At 35.6% G+C, this 21,270-nt stretch overlaps 1 protein-coding gene across 4 annotated transcripts in view; it reads right to left on the bottom strand.

Annotated features, from left to right (window-relative positions):
- Positions 1-2,269: 2,269 nt before the first annotated feature.
- The window catches only part of PRP40A (pre-mRNA-processing protein 40A), a 32,764-nt gene continuing 13,763 nt past the window's right edge, over positions 2,270-21,270 (bottom strand). The window contains exons 9-30 of one of the 4 annotated variants that reach the window (XM_088942891.1): positions 21,194-21,251; positions 20,714-21,090; positions 20,533-20,605; positions 18,604-18,702; positions 18,448-18,516; positions 18,285-18,362; positions 18,087-18,173; positions 17,962-17,996; positions 17,295-17,400; positions 13,869-13,949; positions 13,679-13,771; positions 13,445-13,498; positions 13,223-13,339; positions 12,999-13,097; positions 11,111-11,158; positions 10,921-11,013; positions 8,418-8,525; positions 8,241-8,305; positions 8,045-8,147; positions 6,526-6,861; positions 6,273-6,406; positions 2,270-2,634 (exon numbers count right to left, since the gene is read on the bottom strand). In XM_088942891.1, the coding sequence (XP_088799017.1) occupies positions 2,583-2,634; positions 6,273-6,406; positions 6,526-6,861; positions 8,045-8,147; positions 8,241-8,305; positions 8,418-8,525; positions 10,921-11,013; positions 11,111-11,158; positions 12,999-13,097; positions 13,223-13,339; positions 13,445-13,498; positions 13,679-13,771; positions 13,869-13,949; positions 17,295-17,400; positions 17,962-17,996; positions 18,087-18,173; positions 18,285-18,362; positions 18,448-18,516; positions 18,604-18,702; positions 20,533-20,605; positions 20,714-21,090; positions 21,194-21,251 (2,365 nt within the window). In that variant the 3' untranslated portion in view covers positions 2,270-2,582. Of the gene's footprint in view, positions 2,635-5,739; positions 6,008-6,068; positions 6,407-6,525; positions 6,862-8,044; positions 8,148-8,240; positions 8,306-8,417; positions 8,526-10,920; positions 11,014-11,110; positions 11,159-12,998; positions 13,098-13,222; positions 13,340-13,444; positions 13,499-13,678; positions 13,772-13,868; positions 13,950-17,294; positions 17,401-17,961; positions 17,997-18,086; positions 18,174-18,284; positions 18,363-18,447; positions 18,517-18,603; positions 18,703-20,532; positions 20,606-20,713; positions 21,091-21,193; positions 21,252-21,270 lie in introns of those variants that run through there. The other 3 variants (XM_088942894.1, XM_088942892.1, XM_088942893.1) reach the window with 3 other exon arrangements.

Raw genomic sequence — 21,270 nt, 5'->3', positions numbered from 1 at the left:
TTTATTTGTTATTTGTATACTTATTTGTTTGTTCAATACACTAATATTATTACAATATAGGCTGGACTCAGGTTGGAAAAATTGGGCTTGATTTCAGGCTCTTTCCAAGCTCAGGCCTTGAGCCCAAATTTTAGGGTTGAACCCGGATTGACCACAAACCCAGCCCAACTTGCTAGAAATGCACCCTTAACCATTGGCATTGATAGTGTTCTCTTCGGCTTGCCAGTCTAGGGAGAACATCAAATAGCAGACAGTGATACATCGCCGCATCTTTGGTTTAGTCCACCAATAAAGAATGGGAGATAGTAGTCAGCCACGGAGGCTAAGCCCTTCACGACTTAAGAATGGGAGATAATAGTCTTTGGCACACTAAGACGAGACTGAGATGCATGCAGATCCAAGCACCCTTCATTCAGACTTGGAAAACACGGATAAGAAGGTTAGTAATTAGTCTTAAGGGCCATTTAATAAGTCTTTTTGGAAAGATTTTCTGGTAGATTGACAATCCAAAGACACATTAGATCTGACAACGCAAAAGACTCACGTGGTTTGATCTACCGTAAAACAAATAGGAAAAGACGGAATTGCAGTCAGTCGGGCTTATAAATAACCGACAGACCTCTTAGACAAGCCAAACAGGGACTTAATTCTAGACCGTCAAGTCGGCCTACAATATGTTAAAAGAGTAAATATAAAAAGCGTTTTTCATCAAGTAATCTCACAAGCCATAATAATAAACATGGCCAGTACATATGGATGGCAAGGCGGGTTGTGAACCCTTAACACCAATACATATGAATGGCAAATGGGTACTGCCATCACTGGGTGTGGTCTGGGACAGGTCTAAATAAAACGAGTACCAAACCAATTAGTAAAACAAGTCCCAGTTAATAGTCAAGTTATTAGGTTCCAGAGCCGATTATACTGAAAACAAGGTATATTTAAATAATAACAAAAATTTAAAATTTGATAAAATAACCTCACTATTTCAGGAGAGAAAAAATTAAAGCCGCAGAGTTATTAATCGCAACAGAAGTCATGGAACCAGAGGGGCATAATCAGTTCGCTTGGTTTGCGTTTATCGGATAGCCCGGACCCATTGACCGCCCTACCAAAGGGTTGGTGAATATGGTAGGGTTGGTACACTACCCAACCCAACCATATTATTATTAATTTGGCAGGTTTGAGTAAATAGAATATTTCAGTAAATAAATACGAATGATTACAATTAACGCATTTATAAGTAATGTTATAAATTCTGCAAATTTGGAATATAATCAACATTTGTGACGATGGATGATATTAAAATTCAACAGACAGTAACATAAACCTCTGCTGGAGTGATCGTCAAAAAATTCGGACGAAAAAGAACGGCGTATATTGTGTGACCATGATATATTCCATTAACAATGACTTATAATCAGCAATTCACAAACTTTGTAGTCTCCGCACTTTATTAATGAATTATAATAAACAATTTATGTGAACAAATCTTGAATTCCTAAACTGCAAGAGAAGACGAGGTTAGCTTCGTCATGGAATCATAAAATCACCCCAGCAAGAGTGCGGTTGACATCGTAATTAGCTAGCCCTGCATAAGCCTCACATGCATCTGAAATAAGCAGTCAACAATCCGGGTTTCTTCCAAGGAGATTGCCTCAGACCGTCACACAATGAAAGAAATATCTCATTATAGCCTGAATTAAAAAAAAAAAAAAACCTCGAAAGCTCCTAATCTTGCATTTTTTTTCCAACGACTTTACCGGTTATGTCTTGAGCCGACAACTCCTATCATAATCGAGTGGGTGACCCAGGTGCTATCAGAGGAGATGGAAGTGGGGACGAAGCAAGGAAAAAGTAGCCTATATTTTTAGCATCTTTGTGACTAGTCTCCCTTTTTTCCCATAAAACAGACCGTCACACTACGAAAGAAATATTTCATAATTTCCTGGAAAAATTCGAAGGCACCTAATCTAGCATTATTTCTAATGATGGTTTCCCCAATCTCTCTTCAACCCACAACTCCTATCATCTCAGGGAAGAGATGGAAGAGGGAAGAGGGCAAGTAAGAAAAAACTAGCGTATATTTCTAGCTTCTTCGTGACTAGTTGCCTCCTCTTCTGCAAATCAGAAACAAGACAGAGGCCTTACTGAACCGATTACAAGTGCCCACTATTGCATTAACCACTTAGTTATCATTCTACAGGTCATAAAATCATGGCCTTCATGGCTACGCCTACGTCCAGAGATATGATGAATCAAAAGAATATTTATCAATCAATAGAAAAACCTTTCATAATGAAAAAGTAAATAAGAAAGGACAATGCCTGCAAATTACAACACTTGCATGGAAAATAAGAAAATATTCTTAAACCTCACAAATCAATATCAAAACCACAAATGATGCCCACCTCCACTAAGCTACCATTCCAAGGCAAAAAGGAAACCAATTTACAGATCGAATCCCCTTCACCCAAGATCCCCCTGGAACAATTTCCCCATGATCACACCCCCCCAGTCATCCATGCCTTGGTAGATCACAAGAAATGCTCAAGTAAATTTCTGTTTATTTAGTGTCCATCCTACCTATGGCCATAAATAGTTTCATAATTAGCAAGTTTCTCGAGAGAATCTCTGGAGCATGTTCAAGAGAAAAGCAGAATTTCGTTAGATGGTAGCAAAAAGAATTGTAATTAGTTCTAGTTGCTGAAATAAGGGAAAAAAAAGATGGCACAGAAATTACAAGTCTGGGAGAATTGGAACAGTAGTATTAGAACCTATCTGTCAACTAGAAAAGGTGGCCATTCAAAGTTCAACAGTTTTTACATAGCCATATACTCCCAGGCCAGTCGGTTCTGGTGAATCTTCTCAGGCAGAAATATAGGCTGTACTTTCAGCATTACATAAAAATTATAGTTGAAGGGGGTTATAGGTAATTATACAATGGATAAGAAGTGATTATGACAGGTAGTGGAAATATAAAGTTGGCAATGGAATTGAGACAAGACAAAAAAGGGTTACCAAGAGAGGGTGAGCAGATGGGGCTAGGTGCCTACTTAAGGGGTTTTTGACTCGCTGCCGATTTAATAACATGGCTTGTTTTGTAACTAGCTGATGAGAATGATTTCCTGCATATCTGGTAATCTAATAAAACGGATTGATTAGTTCCTCAGGTTTTGTTTAATTATGCTTCACTTTAAGATATTATACTTCAATTGTTCTTCTCAATGGGCATTACCTATCAAAGCAATTTGAGGCATGCCAATGCCAGCTAAAATGAGGATTTTTGTTTATAGGTAGGTAATACACATAAAAATCAATACTAGTGAAAAAATATATTCTAATTCCCAATCTCGTATCCATTCAAATCTAGTATTTGGAGTTATTCTTTTCGCCATCTGTTATTGATAAAAAAATATTCTGTTCTATATTTGGATACCTCAGTCCACCGTTGATTATAGGATGTTTACTCGGTGCTTCTAGTCTCTAAATTATAGACAGAGGTAAAAATATGTAGAGATGAACTAGGGAATATTTCTTTGGGAAGAAAAAACGGAATAATAGTTAAAGGGAAGACTGGAACAAAGAAACTCCTATAGAAAACATTTTTGTGAAGGTGTATCATTAGAAATTTTAGTGTTGTTTGTTCTTCAACAGGAATTTTGATAAACACACAGCAGCTCCAAGAGATTTTTTTATAGTAAACAAATTAGTTAATGGGAAAAAAACGAATACTCTCATTCTTCATCAACATATTATTCTTCCCTGTCATCACCTTCCTCCCAAACCTCCCCCATTCCCCAACTGCTTTCCTTTTGTTATATTCTTCCCTTCTGTTTTTTTTTCTTTCAAGTGTTCAACTGCCTTCCTCACCACCCCAGCTCCCCCCAAAATAAAAGGCTGAGAGACATCCCAATTGCCACTTGTCTGTCAACCAGTCGATCAATACCCACTCTTCCAATCTTCCCTTCTCAGTGTAATGTTCTTTTGGAATCTCTTCTACACTCCTCCTTTCCTTTACGTCCTCAACCTGAACTTCCTCATCAACAATTTTTTTTTCAAATCTCCCGATCATTCGCCTTTCCCCACTCTATCAACAGTCACCTTCCCCACGTCCTCCTTCCCAACTTCACCTTCATTCCCTTCAGCAAACTTTATCCTATTCCTTTTTCCTCCTCCTCCCTGGCGAGACTTCAATTTTTTTTAGTTGAAACTAATCCTGATGCCTTTTTGACCAAGCCTACTTCCAAAGAATTTGCTTCACCTCTGTCCTACACAGAATTCTAACCTCTAGCCATGATTTTCAACCCCTTCCTCTAGTAGATTCTCTTCAATCTGCAGCAAAGACCGTCCCCAACATGCCCTTCCTTAGAGATGCACAGGTTCATCCTTTCCAGCACTAAATGGCACTGAATTTCCCATTAAAAATGAAGCACACTTCAAGGAAACCCGACCCAGAAGAAAACCCAGATGGAGAAATCGTCCTGTACTCAGAAAGGCTACAAGACACACAAGAAAAAAAAGGGGAAAACAACCACTTGCTGTGACATAAATCATCATGTCATGCTCTTAAAATAGTTGGGATCCGCTAAAATGTGTGTCCGGAAGCCTAGTTGGAGACAAGTTTACAAGAGAGGGAGAGAAACAAAATGATGATGAGACGCATTAGTGTTCCATTCTCATCCAATGGAAAGAATGACTGTTAATGAAAAGGGTTCTCATTTCTAGTTCTCAGTATTCAATCAGAGAGGCAGTGGCAATTGTAGACCTTTCAAAGTTTTCTTTTTGTTCTTAATGATTGAGAAGAAAACAAAACAAGCTTAACATTTAATGCAAATACATGACGTCTAAAACATATTTATATATAGAAAGAGACCATAACTGTCCTCTCAAATTGGAAATAAATAAATAAATAAATATTAGGCATATATTATAATCAGGTTGAATGGGATCTTATCAAATCAAATTGGATCCATCTGAATTTGATCCAATAAGTAAATCAATCCTGTTTGCTGATTCAAATTTGATTTATAGAAATCCGGCTGGATCAAAATCTTTCTTAAGTAATACATTTGTTCAAACAAACATTAATTAGTCCTCTCAAATTGGAAATAAATGTACTAAAATAAATAAATAAATAAATATTAGACATATATTATAATCAGGTTGAATGGGATCTTATCAAATCAAATTGGATCCATCTGAATTTGATCCAATAAGTAAATCAATCCTGTTTGCTGATTCAAATTTGATTCTTTTAATGATATCACTGAATCCAATTTATACAAATCGGGTTGGATCAAAATCTTGCTTAAGTACTACATTTGTTCAAACAAACATTAATTTGAAATCCAAAATAAATATGAAAATATCCAGCAGTCTGGTAACCACCCAGTAGCATGGCATGGAGTTCCATAAAACAAGTCCAAATCATGTGAACATGCCAATTGGATGGTTCATTTCACATGCTTTCCAATGACAAAAATAACCAGCAACTCTCCACTATTACCACCATGCCACAAGTTATTTTTGAGAAATTTAATTAAAAAAAGGCATTAATCAAGGTGAAGAATCAAAAAAAAATACTCTAATTTACAGTGTCTATCCAGCTACTAGAAGATGAATGTGGGAATGATCATTTACCCCATATAATAATATATATATATTCATCCCTTCCTATAAATGTTTCAGAAACTTAACCAAATAGCTGAATTTCCAAAATCCAGTAAAGCAGAGACATACTAGAACTGCAACAGGTTCTTTATTATTTGCACAAACAAGAGATCTTAGGAAGTTTTGATTTCATACAAAAAAAGTGACCCAACATCTAGTAGTACAAGTCAATGTAAAAATTGCAGAACCTGACCCAGTAGGTACTATATATTTCTGCATAAAATAGGGCAATATGTACTTATTTGGAAGTGTATTCCAATCCAATCTAGCAAGTCATGTATCCAACCTTGCAACCCCTCTCAAATTAGAAAATTATCTTGGACTTGATACTAATCTATTGAGACAACAGAATAAACAAAGCCATCAACTCATCAAGAAATTTAAAGGAATCACTGTAAAAGGAATTTTGGAAGCATGGCCAATTAAAAAAGCAACTATATGGATGTATGAAAAACATATATATACTGATCATGATATCTACCAAATGTAATCAAGTAAACTGTTAATATTAATATTTTTGAGTGGAGAAAGATGGGAAGAAAAGGAAAACAACAAAAGCAGGAAAAGGAATCAGTAACGGATAGGACAAAGGGAACTACCGGATTTCCCCATCCTCTCCAAGTTCCCCATCTTCAAGCTCCTCATAAGCACCATTTCTACGGGAACCATCCCGGTGGTCCCTTTTATGTCTCTTATGCCTGCTTTCACTATCTGATTCAGGTGTGTATGCAAGCTGCACCAGATAAAACATAAAATTAAAATCCTCCCAACTATGCTCAAATACAAATTAAAAAACCAGATTTCATATCCCATAAAATAGAAAGGGATTAATAACAAAACTCATCACCGTACCTTCCTTGATTTTTTGCGGTCACTGTTATGTCTACGGGACTTCTTTGAATCCTCTTTCTCATCCTTTTCAGAGCTCACATCATCTGCTGTACTATGGTGGCGTTTACGATGTTTCCTGTCTTTGTCTTTATCCCTGTCCTTGTCCCGGTCCTTGTCTTTCTCCCTTTTCTTGTCCTCTTTGGAGACATGAATGTCAGTTACATCAATGTTTTCATTCTCTGTATCATCCTTTTTAGATCTCTCTTTTCCTTTTTCTCTCTCACGTTCTTTCTCTTTTTCCTTTCTTTCTTTTTCTTTCCGCTTTTCTTTCTCCTCTCTTTCCTTTTCTTTTTTGACCTACAAGTCAAAGAAGTTCAGACAATAGGTTATTTTCTTAATTTCACAGTATTTCTGTCTCTAGAGTTGACAAATTCATTAAATAACTGAAAAAATAAACAAATAAACTAGCTAATAAGTGAGATAAACCACCAAAAATGAATAAGTACACTTAAAATTCATGATCAATTGAAAAGAACAATTACTACGTGCGACCTCTTATTTTTACAATAAATTTAGAGGAAATATTAGCATTGGCTTTTTCAGAACAAAAACATCCTTGGCACAACTAGAAACCAATTTACATCTAGTACAGCTAAATGGAGAAGTTCAGTGAATGAATTGTTTTCTCCTTTGCGTTCGCTGCGTCTCGTATCCTCTTTTACCAAAAAAAATGGAGAAGTCCAGTGCAGCCAAGAAAGCTTGCTTTCACTTGAAACCAAACTCAAAATTTAGAAAAAATAACATCCAAAAGGTGGTCTATTTAGATGCACAATCAGTACAAAAAGCATAAATATTCAGGTTTGAATTATTTGACAGAACCATATGTTGACAAATGTAAAAGATGCAAGTAAACACTGGATGACCAGATGTCCCCTACGCAAAAAATGAAGAATCAAAAATAAAACCATGATGAATCATCCCCCCCATGCGGCAACTCAATCATGAATGAAAGTACCAAGTGCAAGAACCTAATTTGTGGCATACAAAAGGTAACTCTCAAGAAATAACTTTATCACTAGTTCATTGAAACAAAGCAATGTAAATCCAATCTTCAATAGGTTTATAATCACACATTATTGCTGGTTCGCCTTGTCTCATAATACTCAACACATGTGGACCCCACATAAATGCTACCTATGCTTTTAAGTTTCTTTTATAATACCAATATTTGTTCGTTTTTGTGTTTTACCAGTACACCACCATATCCAGTCAACCCATCCTAAGACCTCAGATAGCTGGGACCATGATTAGTAATGACCTTTTAACTTCAATATTATATGATTAGTCTGCAATAGTAAGTTTTATTAGCACTGTTCCTCATTCTTATTTCAGATAACAATGCCTAAAGGCCCTGAACATCTGCACAATATCTAGCTACCTACAAATAAAAAAATGAAAAAACGGAAAATTTATGATATATGAAATATCAAACATGTTAATGAAACGAACAGTCCAAGAGGCGCTGATATAATTCAGGTACCTTTTCCTCCTCACGCTTCCGCTCCTTCTCTTTTGCCTTCCCTTGCAAGTGTATTATATACTCCTCAAAGATCTCCCTTCTAAAATTCTCATCCGAAATGGATCTAAAAAAGTGCATTTCACCAGCAAACGAATAAATGCATTAACTAGCTAGTTTGTCCAACAACTAATGCCATTAATGTAATTAGTATGCATACCTATACTCTTGGCTATCCTCAAATAGTGGTTTGGACTCTTCCCATTTAGAGGATGCAGTAATTTCCTGTAGATCAAAGCAGTTGGAATCAAATAAAACAAACTAAAAGCCACTCTTAACCAAAGCATTGAATAGTGACAATGTCAATACCACTCACTAATGCAAAAGCTTCTCATACCTTAATGGAGTGTAGTAGTTCAGAAAAATCATCAGCCAAACGTTGACGCTTTTTAGCTTCCTTTTCCTCTTTCTCCTTGATCCTTTCCAGTAGCTCGTCAAACACAAGCTGCAAGCAATGTTGGACGTGGAATTAAATTCATAGCATAGGCAAAAAGTTAAACATGACCAACAGAAAGTAACAAATGGTAGGCACAAAGCAGGAACCATCACAGAAGAACTCAAGGCACAAAGAACAAGGTGATCTGTGTCAGTGATTTAAAAGGCATGCCTAGGCACATTTTAGGGTATGTGCCTCGCCTAGGTCCTAGGCGCAGCCCTTTCTAAAGGCACACGCATGCGCCTTGTGCCTCAGACAAGGCATGCGCCTTCTGAAAATTTGACGCCTTTTTGCTTTGAGAACCCCTGTTTGCTAATGTTGTCATTGATTCATCCTAATAAAATATTTTCTTAAATAGCAATTAAAATTTTAAATTCATTATTTTTTGTGTGAGAACTAAGAATTTAACACCTAACATGGACTTGTTTGGGCTTGCCTCGAGGGGCGTGGCACAAAGGCGGTTCGTAGAATCAAAAGTGTAATATGTTTTACATTTCATTAGCTACTTGAAGTAATGCAATTGAGTGAAAAAACAAATTAGAGGTTTTACATGCTTGAAAATGTTTTATATTTTCATTTTATTTTTAAATTCTCATCCGATTATGCTTTACATCTTATGTTTATGGATTTTAAATTTAGATAAATGGTTTTTTAAAACATTTATTTTAAATTTTAAGTTTATATTTTTATTAATATTGTGTTTAATATTTTTATTTTATTGAATTTTATGACTTTTTTAGCGTTTTTTGTTTTTTGTGCCATACTTCAAAAAAGGCACGTGCCTCGCCTTGCGCCTCAAGCGCAAATTGACCTTTACACCTTTTACGGGCCTTGCGCTTTTAAAACATTGATCTGCATCTACTCAACAAGGTGCAAAAATGCCACAAATTAAAAAAAAATGCAGAAAATTAAAATTATTAAACATATTAATTTAAAATATTAATTTTTAAAATGAATGTTTTAAAAACACTATTATCAAAAATTAAAATACAAACATAACACGTAAAAAATATTGAAAATGAAAATGTAAAAAATAAAATCAAACATAACATATAAAACATATTCAAGCATGTGAAACTTTCAATCACTTTATTTTTTTCCCAATTGCATTTCTTCAAATAGTTAACATGTTGTTTAACATTTTGTATTCCTGATTCTACGAGCCGCCATTGTACCAAGCCCCTTGAGTCAAGCACAAACAAGTCATTGTTAGGGTCTTAAATTTTTAATCTGAACAAAAGGATTTTATAATATTATTTGACTTTAAAAAATATCTTCTATTAGGATGAATGAATGAACAACATTAGCAAAGGTGAACGCCGGTGCTGAACTGCAAACTGCACCAAGCGCAAACCTAGGTGCATCAGGCGCGTGCCTTTTGAAATGTTGCACCTGAGGCCTATGCAAGGACCACAAGATGCATACCATAAAATGTGCCCCGTATGTTCACCTCAGGCACACCCTTTAAATCACTGAGTTGGACTTACATTTTATAGAATTTTCCTTTTAGCCAAAGTAATATTCACCTATCACCTCAGGCACACCGTTCGTTTTGCCCATCCTGCTCTAATTCTATGTGCAACATCCTCCTCGATCTCTACTTTGTTATGAATTATTGAACCAAGGTAATTGAAAATATCACATTGCATTTTATCCTGGTGCACAATCCTAAGCGTACCATGGTTTACGCACCTATTATTCTAATTTATACCGCATATATTCTGTTTTAGTTCTACTTATTTCACCTCCTATTTCTAATACAGTTTCCATTAATCTAATTTTCATCTAAAAGGAAGACCCATTGTAACTCTTGAATATGTTTAGTCAATTCATCTATGGCAAATAAAGAAAGACTATGTGCTGAACCTTGGAGAAGACCCATTGTAAATCTAAAAACCGCATCTCTCCCCCACAGGTGTTATGACATTGATTTTCGATCCTCACACATATCCTTAACTAGGTCTGCATACCTATTTGCAACTCCTTTCTTACCCAAATCGCACCATAATCATCTTTTGCATCTTTAGGATAGCATAGCTAAAAAGACAGAACCATCATGGAGTTGGTTATGGCTTGGATTGGTCTCTTAATAGTGATTATAAGAAGCTGAATTTCACTATTAACAAGGTAGTCATTCAGTCATAGAGACTAATACAATTTAAAGCTCTTAAGTGAGGAACATTTATTCTTTCTTGGCATCATTTTTGTTCATAATATTCCTCATTCTCAGCCAAAATGTGCATGTGTGTGTGCATACACACTAACACAAAAACACAATAACACAGGAACAACATTTGGGGTCCACTCAAGCATCCACTAACATAAAAATGTTAGTGGGGAACCAACATAAAATATAGCAACAGATATAAAAAATGTAAATCAACTTTCAATGAAATAAATTTACCTTAAAGTTGATATCCGATATTGATGGAGAACCAACATGCTCAGCTATAGCTGCTTTAAAGTCTTCAATCGTCCAAGTTGATGCGATACTAATCTGAAAATATAGCAACAGACATTTAGAATAGTTAACTATGTAATAAAATAATAAAAAGAGGAAATAAAACAAGAGCGGGAATTAAAAAAAACAATACCTTTCCCAACTTTATTGCATCCTTTATTCGAGTCTTGTCATCATGATACTGCCAAAAAATAAAAATTAGGAAATCTACAATAGGTTTCTAAACTAAAAACGAAAATATGCAACCTATTTGATTAATAATTACTCATTTGAATATGCAACAAAGTTGTCAGATCAAGTAGCAGCCTAAAACCAGTTTTCCAACCAGTTCTTACATGTTACAACAATAAGATCCCATCAGCCCATTGTTTTAAAAGCGCAGAGCAATTTGCGCCCGAAGCACAAGGCGCAAGACAACGTGCACGCCTTTTTGAAGCAAGGCGCAAAAATTCCAAAAGAAATTCTAAAATTATCAAAAAAACGTCAGAAATTTTAAAAAATGCCAAAAATTCAAAAAAAAATCAAAAAATATTAAACATAATATTAATAGAAAATATAAACTTAAATCTCAACATAAATGTTTTAAAAAACCTGTTATCTAAAATTAAAATACATAAACAAAACAAGTAAAGCGTATTCAAATGAAAATTTAAAAAATAAAATGAAACACATAAAGCATTTTTCGAGCATGTAAAAACCCGAAATCTCTTTTTTCCTCAATTGCATTACTTCAAGTAGCTAATGTGATGTAAAACATATTACATTCCTGATTCTACGTGCCGCCTTTTAAATCACTGCATCAGCCTGTTATAATTGAGCCCATAGTTGTCAAGGCGTCACCTAGGTGCCCTTGGCCGGGCACCTCACCCAAGGTGGGTGCCTTATATAACATCATTTATATTGTTGTGTCTTATTAACTCATGTGTTAATACATTTTACTATATGCTATATATATCACTTATACTTTGCTATAATGTTTTACCATTGAAATTTAAAAGATCGAAGGGTTTTGAGGAGAGAAAAAGAAAGAAAGAAAGAAAGAAAAAGAAAGAAAGAGGAAAGAAATAATAGAAATATAAAGTGGTTCTTTTTCTATTATCTCTCTCTAATTAAATAAAACAGAAATTCCATCCTTGTTTTTTCTATTTTACTTTCCATCTTGCAAACTTATCATATAAACTTAATAACCTTCTTTAGTTGCTAATTGATACGAAATTGCTCTATTAAATACTTACTATAGTAGTATTATATTTGAAAATAATGAAATTAAGATATGTACAAGATTTTTTATCTTTTACACGTAATATGTTGCCACATTTTTAGAGGAAATTTAATGTTCTTAAATCTTAATAAAGAGAATTGCTTATTTTTAATTAATATACATGCCAAATGGTATATAAAACTAGGGAACTAGCCAAAAGTTGATTCTTTATATTATAAAATTCTTATCACCTAGGAGACTAGGCACCCCAATGTCACCCAGAATCGCCAAGACGCCATGAAAACTATGATTGAACCCAATACAAGTGATTTCTATGTACTCCTCGCTTAGCTAGTCCATCCACCAATCCATTAGCAGACCTTCTAGTCCAATACAGAAACTTTAATGCATATTTCTTCACCACAAATATCCATGACAAAGGAATTACAAAGTTGTAATTTGCACTGACCAGATTAAGGAGTTACATTGCATCTGTCAATAGATAAACATTTATGGTGTTGTATATCTAACAAAGCTTTTAGTTTAAACTTACATTTGCATTTAAAACAGTAAAGATCCCTGTGATTTAAAAAGCACACCTCAGACGTGCCCAGGCGCACAGACAAGGCACTTTTTTTTATGATCTATACCTCATGCGTCACTTAGGCCCAGGAGAAGCCCCTTTGAAAAGGCACACAACTAGTGCGCCTTCTGCACTTTGCACCTCAGCTCAGGCGTGTGTCTTAGTTAAATTTTCTAATTTTTTTAATGCATTACTCTTAAGAAACTACTACAGGGCCATGGTAGAATGTAAAAACACCTGTTTCTCCAGTTCTTCTGAAACATCTTCAAATAAATCTTTTGGTGTTGATCCAGATGTGTTTGAGGACACTGCCACATAAGCAGGCAAATCCTTGACCTGAATTGCAAAAAACAAAGAAATGGATAAGGAAAAACATTACCAATATAGAAGCAACACAACTTCAATTATATAAGCCTGTTACATTGAACTTGAATTCAAAACCAAACAAACTACTGCATCACCTTCATGCAATAGTCACGCCAGTGAGTTTTGGCAGTAAGTGTCCCAGCAGTTACATGTTCTTCCATCAACTTACGGAATTCATCTCGGTTTTTTCTTTCAGCTCGCCTAAGTTGTTCCTACATTTGTGTTGCATGGAATGAGGGTGAAAAATAATCACATTTCCACCGCTAGAAAAAGTATTTTTTATTAGTAACCATAAAAAAAAGGTATTTCCCCCACACCTTCTGAATCTTCCTCTGCTCTTCCTCTTCCTTCTCCAAGTCGCGTATGTATTCCTGCAACAACATTCCAAAATCAGTCACTTTGTTTGTACTGCAAATTGCAACAATAAAAAAGGACACTTCAAATTGGGTATCATAACAAAAGAACTCCAATATGCAATGTTAACAGTGAACTTGATTCCACACTGTTCTTATGCTGTACCTACGTACACATAAATTAGATGAGGAATTTACCTGGAAAATTTCCAGTCGGTCAATTTTTTCAAGACGGGAGCATCTTTCATCATCCTCCAATCGATCTTGCACTTTCCGCCATTGACTGTTTGCCTGTTAACAAAAAGGAATAATAAAGGGTAGATGTTTATAAAAAGATCAAATTTAAGAAGTGAATAATAAATAAGAAGCTCATTTTAAAGAAGCTTACCTTGATAAAGTCACACGACTCCAGAAATTGTCTGTACTCCATTATGTTTCGTTTATGTTCCTCTTGTGCTTTTGCTCGTTCCTACATAGGAACCACATAAAATGAGTACTAAACAAACAGATATTCAACAGATATTATTAAACTTCAAACTGCTTCAAGACTTCATGTCAAGCATAAAATTAGGAACAGAAAAGAGTGCTCACAGGAGGGGTGGGATCAAAACCCATGGATCTACAGGCTCTGTGCAGTATGACCGGTAGGGGTGTTCAAATTCGGTTGATAAACCAAAAAATGACCGATCGAAACCGAATAAGCTAGTTTGATATGGTCAATTCAGATATCGGTTTGTTTCGGTTTGGTTGAGCTTTTCAACCAAATCGAACCAAAAACCGAATTAGTGGCTGTATTTAATTAAGTATATTAAATATATAATATTCCATTCAACACTTTATACTTGTTAATTAATAAAAATTATCTTTTTCAATAGGTAATGATCAATTCGCAATTCCCCGTTGTGCTTTGGAAGGTTGGGCCTATTCCAGCTTTTAAATAATAATAGTTAATTAAATAGCCTAGAGAATCTAAACAACTAGAGTATTAAAGTCTACACTAATTATTAATTATTCATTAATTGTTTGTGAAGAATGAGTGTAATTGCTTTAATAATTAGTCATTCAACTGTTCATTAAATAACTGTAGTTGCATTAATTGTTCATTAAAACCAAGGTTAAAGATTATTAGCTAGGTGTTTATTAATCATTAAAACCCAACCGAACCATATTCAATTCGGTTAGGGTTAGTTCGGTTGGGACTGGGAGGGATGGTCAAACTGAATAGTCGGTTAGGTCTTCGGTCCTAACCAAACCGAACCGACCAATTGTACACCCCTAATGACCGGTGGTCAATATAGATGCTTTCAACTGCAGCATGGAGAATGAACATAGGATGATAGAGAAGGATTAACCCAAAATATTTTTGGACTCAAGCATGCAGATAAACATTGAGTGTCAAAAATAATAAAAATGCATTCGCAATAAAAAAGATACTAAGAACCCCAAACACTATAGCCTTTTTATTGTTAACACTTTGTAGCCTTTTTTCTATAACCAAGAATTAATCCATTTACACATGCTTAGTATAATAAAGATAACAGAGTCCATTTGTGCATAAACAATCAAAAAAAGGTTCTCTTGTACAAGGTTATTTGTTCTCACTTTAGCTCATTCCTTTTTACTTGAAGGTCTCAAGGTTAAACGATATTGGTGAAACGAGGAATGGAATAATTTTCTTGGCCTACATAAAGAGGGAGAATTATGTGGAGATGCGCTCACGCTGCCATGATTTGGACTCTTTGAGAAGAAAGGAATGCTAGCATCTTTCAAGAAAGGAAAGGAGCAGTCAGGAATTGAAAGAATGTGTGTTGCATAGGGCAATACTTTGGCTGCAAACTTGGGAAATCTTTCATCAATTCTCTTTTAGTGGCCTTTGGAGAAACTGGTCAGCAGTAGCGAGGTGTTCACCTTTAAAGGACAAGTCAATTACAAGCTGGTCTCCTCCATCTGAAGGCTAACTAAAGCTAAACTTTGATGGAAGTAGCATGGGTAATCCAGGATTTTCCAGAATAGGGGAGTCTTGGGAAATGAGAAGGGAGAGATTCTGTTGCCCTATTCGGGCCCTTTAGGAGTTGGGGACTCTATCAGAGCAGAGCTATTAGCTACTGTACAAGGGGTACAATTTGCAAACCAGCTGGGAGCATCTAATAATTGAAGGGGATTCCAAAGTGGTGATAGGCTGGTTGAAAAATCCTGAAGATGCAATATGGCGTTACAAGAATGAAATGAAGAAATTCAGTTGGTTGACAAGGAATATGTTGGTCTCTTCACAGTGGGTGAGGAGATCAGCAAATACTTTGTCCGATGTGTTAGCCGAGCAAGGGGTAAATAGGGAAGAACTGTTTTGGGCTCAGCTGTGATTCCTGTATTTCTTTCCTAGTTTACTTGTAAGATTCAAGGAAGGGCTGCAGCTCACGCCTCTCCCTGGGATATTGTGTGAATTCACAACTCTAAATCAGCTTTTAAATTAATAAAATTTACTATTATTCATCAGAAAAAGCAAGGAATGGAAGAAGAAGAAGATGGTGATGATGATGATGATGATGATGATGTTTTTATAGTTATTCCTTCAGCTTACAAGATCCATGACAGCCAAAAGCAGCCATGAAAAAATAAGGTAAGCCAATATCTACTTCTACCTCACTTTACAATGTAAATTTCATACCCAATAAAGTATGAAGCTGTGACCTTGCTGTATCCAGGTAAATTTCATACCCAACACTGAAATCAAACCATGCCCCTTTTTTCGTTTTCTCTAAGAGAAAAATCTTTCTAAAGAAAATACCCATCTTAGAACTGGTGGAAAGTAGTTTTACCTAGTTAGCAGCAGTAATTTAAAAGAGCAAGGCGCAAAAAAGGCGCAGGGTCAATTTGCGCCCGAAGCGCAAGGCAAGGCGCGTGCCTTTTTGAAGCAAGGCACAAAATTATAAAAAAAGCTAAAACATAAAAAAAATGTCAGAAAAATCAAAAAATATTAAACATAATATTAATAAAAATAAGAACTTAAACTTTAAAATAATGTTTTAAAAAACCTATTATCTAAAATTAAAATACAGAAACAAAAGACGTAAAGCATATTCAAATGAGAATTTAAAAATAATCAAACATATAAAACATTTTCAAGCATTTAAAACCTTTAATCACTTTTTCCGCTCAAACATAAGGCGCACACCCTGAAATGCGCCTCGGCACGCCTTTTAAATCACTGGTTAGCAGTCCACCTCCCCAATATTTTACCTCCCTAAATATTGCTTTATAACAGTTGTGCAAAATTCCTTTATAAAGTTTTAGAAATCATCCGGATGCAACATTGGCGGGCCCAAACTAATCTGACCTCAAGCCCATATCCATGTGAAGGTCATAGGTGAAAACCCAAGAGGAAGCCTATTTTTGTCATGTGGCTGTGGGCCAGTCCATGATACCCAAAAGCCAATAACCTACAGTCCATAACCCATTTTTTGACTCATCCCAATTTAAAAATTGCTATAGTAGCCTCACTTGGAAAACCCAAAAATGGAATATTCCACAGATGCCCAGGAGACAAGATCCGTCAGAATATTCTAACTTCTAAATGCCTGGTAATTTTGTAGTTTTTGTTTCCATGCTTTACAAGACAATCTAGCCTTGAAGAATTTCAATTAAATCAAGCTTGGGTTAGGTTTTGTAGTTTGGACCCATTGAATGGAAAACAGAAGTGTGGTAAACAGTTGTCTTTACTAACGAAAATTAAAACAAAGTACTAAAGAATGATGCATTCATCTTTTAGCCAGCAGAAGGATATAAGATATGTTCAAAAAATCTAAATAGATATTACCTTTTTCTGAAGTTCCACCAGATAGTTTTCAAAAAGATCTTCCCGATCTCTAGGTCGCTCAACAGCTTTGAATCGTTCATCATCCTCAAACATGGATATGGCTTTGCTGAAAGATTGTCCAGAACATTAATTATAGCACTTAAATAGCAATGCAAAATAAAACCATGGGATCTGGACTCACAGAATTCTCTTTTTTATCTTTTTCGAAAGAAATGTAACTTTCCTAATTGTGTGCAAACTAGACAACAGAAGGCCCTTCCAAAATAGATAATTAGACTTCAATATTATGTACATGGAGTTTCTATCATTCTAAAGGCCCACCGGTTAATGAATGCTATAAGCTTAACCTATGATCGGAAAAAGGGAGGTTCCCATGTTGCTATTGACTGGATAAGAGGGGCATTGATCCTTATGGAATATCTAATTACAAGGGATCCATAAATTGACTATTAAGTGATGGTTTCCAGAGGGAACATTCTCTGGCCAGAGGAATTTTAGGGAGGAATGAGCAGATAGTGTCTGTAAAAGCTTATCAATTGGACATTCAGGCCAGAGTTTTAGCCCTTTTTTATATATCTCTTATGCATCTATTTCTTTGAAATGATAAACAAAACCACTAATTATTATGCATTATTGATAAGAAAAAGGTGTAAGAGAAGATGCAGACCTCCATCTCGTGGATGAGGTTAGCTCTTTGGACTCCTGCAATGTAATTCAAGTAAAAATAACAGCATCAGAAACAAAGACTCATAAGTTAATAGCATATAGCACATTCCCAGAGCAATAACTTACTTCTAACATTTTTGTGAATTCTTCTCGTGCTCTTTTCTGCTTCATGCGTCTCTCCTCTGCCTCCAGTTTCTTTCTCTGGCCCAGGTACTGACATATAATAACAAACAGAATGTCAACAAATTGATTAGGTGTAAGAGATGTATAATTGTACAAAAATTAAACAAATAATGAACAGAACTCCATTGCCAAAAGGGCTACCTCATTAAAAGCTTGCTTCCGTTCTCCAAGAGTTTTCAAAGCACCATATCTCTTGTCATTAATTATTACCCTCATGGCCTAGGATTTTCCATAGAAACATCAATATCAAATGACTACATAGTATTCAGAAAGGCTTAGAATAACGCTGATGTAGTTTGCTTACCTGCTCCCAAGTCCAGTCAGATTCAACATTTGCAGATTCCAAAAGTGCTTTAAAAGCATTTTTTGCCTCCTGATAAGAGATATTAATGCATGCCATAAATTCTCAGACAGCATACAACTAAAAATCAACCATGAAAGGCAAATCCGAAGTCCCTACCAGCTTATTCGCATATACCAAAGGTTCATCATCAATTGTTTTCTCCTCAACTGGAGTAATATTGATTTTGCCTGCAACAGCCATCCCTTTCTTTGCTTCCTAATAAACGTAAACAGCATCCACATGTCAAAAAAAGCACATATGTGCCATAAAATGAGAAAAGCATGTCACTCAAAAGAATCAGACGGATTAATTTCAACAAAATCAGATGTAGCATATTTTCTTGTTGATAGGCAATCAGATGTAGCATAATCAGCATCACATACAATTACCCATAATAAAGAGGAGAGATCTAAGATAAAAACATAAAATAACAATTCTGCTCATAATGTGGAGATGTTGATTAGTAATGCTTATTTAAAAAAACACAAAAATAAAGCAAACCTCATTTCTTTATTTTTTGTGGGTGTAGTTAGAAGAGAAAAATATTGAGCAATTTAAAATTGAATATTCTATTTCAGCCAAAGAAGTCCATGGAAGCAAAGAAAAATGCACTGCAAAAGCTTTCAGATGTAAAGATTTTGGTAAAGAGGTTGAGATTTGCAGGCTCAAGGTAATTGGCTAAACCAGAAAAGAAAAAGTATTACATAAGTATGAAGCAACAAGAAAATAGCAGTGACTGAAAAGAAATGAAAGAGGAGAAGATAAACTAGGGAACAAGAGAATAAACCTAGACGGTCTGCCTTCTAACATCTATGGATAAAATTCAACCAAAGAAGCTAAATTACAGATGGCATAGTTGAATACTAAACATAATGGCAGGGCATCCCTTTATGGAATAACTGAGTGGCACATGAGAAGGGTGGAGAGATACAGTTGAAGACTTGATATTAGAGTCATCTCAATAAGAATCATGAAAGGAGATATCATTGTTGGGCATGTTAAAGATTCTGACATTTCATGGAATCTTGAGGAACACTTCTATGAAATATTTTCCTTTTTCTGTTTGCATATTTGACAAAAAAGAACCAATAATGCAAATGATGACTGCCTTTTCTCCTTAGAACACTAATAAGTAACATTTTTCATTATGCCAGGTCAGAGTTCTAGATATATCCTAGATTCTGAATTGTGTGTCCATGCAACACTGGCTACATTGATAAAAATACAACTAACAAGAGATAACAGGTGACAAGACACAATTCCTGAACCAGGGGACATCAAGGGTAGAAAAGTAGCTCCAAGCTATTCTCCCTTCCATGTAGGGCAGCTAGTGCCATTGCAACCAAAGACCCAGTTGCCCATTTAGAATTTTGCCAAATCTCTCTAAGGCTGCCTTGTTGATATTCAATTTTCAAATGATTCAAATCCTTAAATCGTCAATTTCATTACTGAAAAGTGTTTCTATGGCTCTGATATTTGTCATTATCACTACCAAATTTTTCTTCTGATGGCTCAAGATCACACTGTGATTACCCAACAAGGACAAGTGTGCTTCATTAAAAGCCCATTTAGACTGCCTTAAAAACACATATTTTATCTTCATGAATAAATTTATTAAATCATCTAGACAGATTCAATACATTACCAAGCTCTTGAGAGGGGTGAACTGTATACATACCTAAAATTTGGAATTTGTTGCATAGTGATCACTCACTACAACATGCACCCACACATTTCTCTGTCTAAGAGTTTACCATTGCACAGTTTACAACACCCAAGACCCTGAATAGTCAGGACCAACATTGGGTAATTGCCCAGCTTAAGATATCAATTCAACAGATTAAAATGATTACCAGCTACTTATGCTTTATAGAGTTAAGTCGGTTCAATCCACACGCATGTATTGCGTATACTTTATAACTTTTGTAAATTCCAGTAACAAAAACAAGGATTATTAAGATTTAAGAATTACCAAATTTCAGATCATAATCCGTACTTGAGTTGTAGATGCATAGTTTTCAATTTGTTAAAAAAGATGAGCAGTACCTCCAAATCCTGAGCAGAAGCTCCATCCACAGAAGCTGCAACATCTTGAGTAGACACATTCTCAGCACTATTCCTGCAAATGTGGGCATGTAAAGGGAATTCTTTTTAAAAAATCCAATACCAGACAAATGCTAAATCTTAAGCAAGTTTGCAACATCTAGGAGCTTCTAAAGATGCATACGTTGCTGTAGTATTTGCACTGGCAAAAGCAATAGGAACTCCAGCACCACCTGGAACAGAAACTGGTACGGTAGCAATAGCTGCCGCAGGAGAGTTGACCCCAACTGCATTCGTTGTTACTGCACCAGGTACAACAGGAACAGCTTGTGATCCAGAAGACACCACAGGGAGTGGATTAATAGCAGCAACAACGGGTGTCACTGGTACCGGGCTTGAAGCTACAATGGGTGTCACAGCTGATGTAGCACCAAGTGGATTAGCTGCAGCAGATGGTGTTTCAACTGAGGATACAGTGAGAGTAGAAGCGGTTTGAGAGGCCATGGTAGTCTCCGATTGTATGCCCTGACTAGCTGCCTTTTCAGCCTGTTCACGTGCCAACTGAAGTGCAAAACACGATTACAAAATGCAAAAAGAGGGAATAAGATAATCCTTAAAAGTTGGGAGCAAAAAACAAATATCTCAACAAATTCTAATGTGACACCTTAAGTTCGTCAGGCATTGTCCATTTGGATTGTTTAGTAGCCTTGTTGTAATAATACCTGCAAAAACCTCAATATT

The sequence above is a fragment of the Nelumbo lutea genome, chromosome 5 (genome assembly GCF_056320005.1).
Source record: "Nelumbo lutea isolate HS-2025 chromosome 5, American lotus-T2T, whole genome shotgun sequence".
Lineage (NCBI taxonomy): Eukaryota > Viridiplantae > Streptophyta > Magnoliopsida > Proteales > Nelumbonaceae > Nelumbo > Nelumbo lutea.
This window is presented reverse-complemented; position numbering and strand designations above follow the sequence as displayed.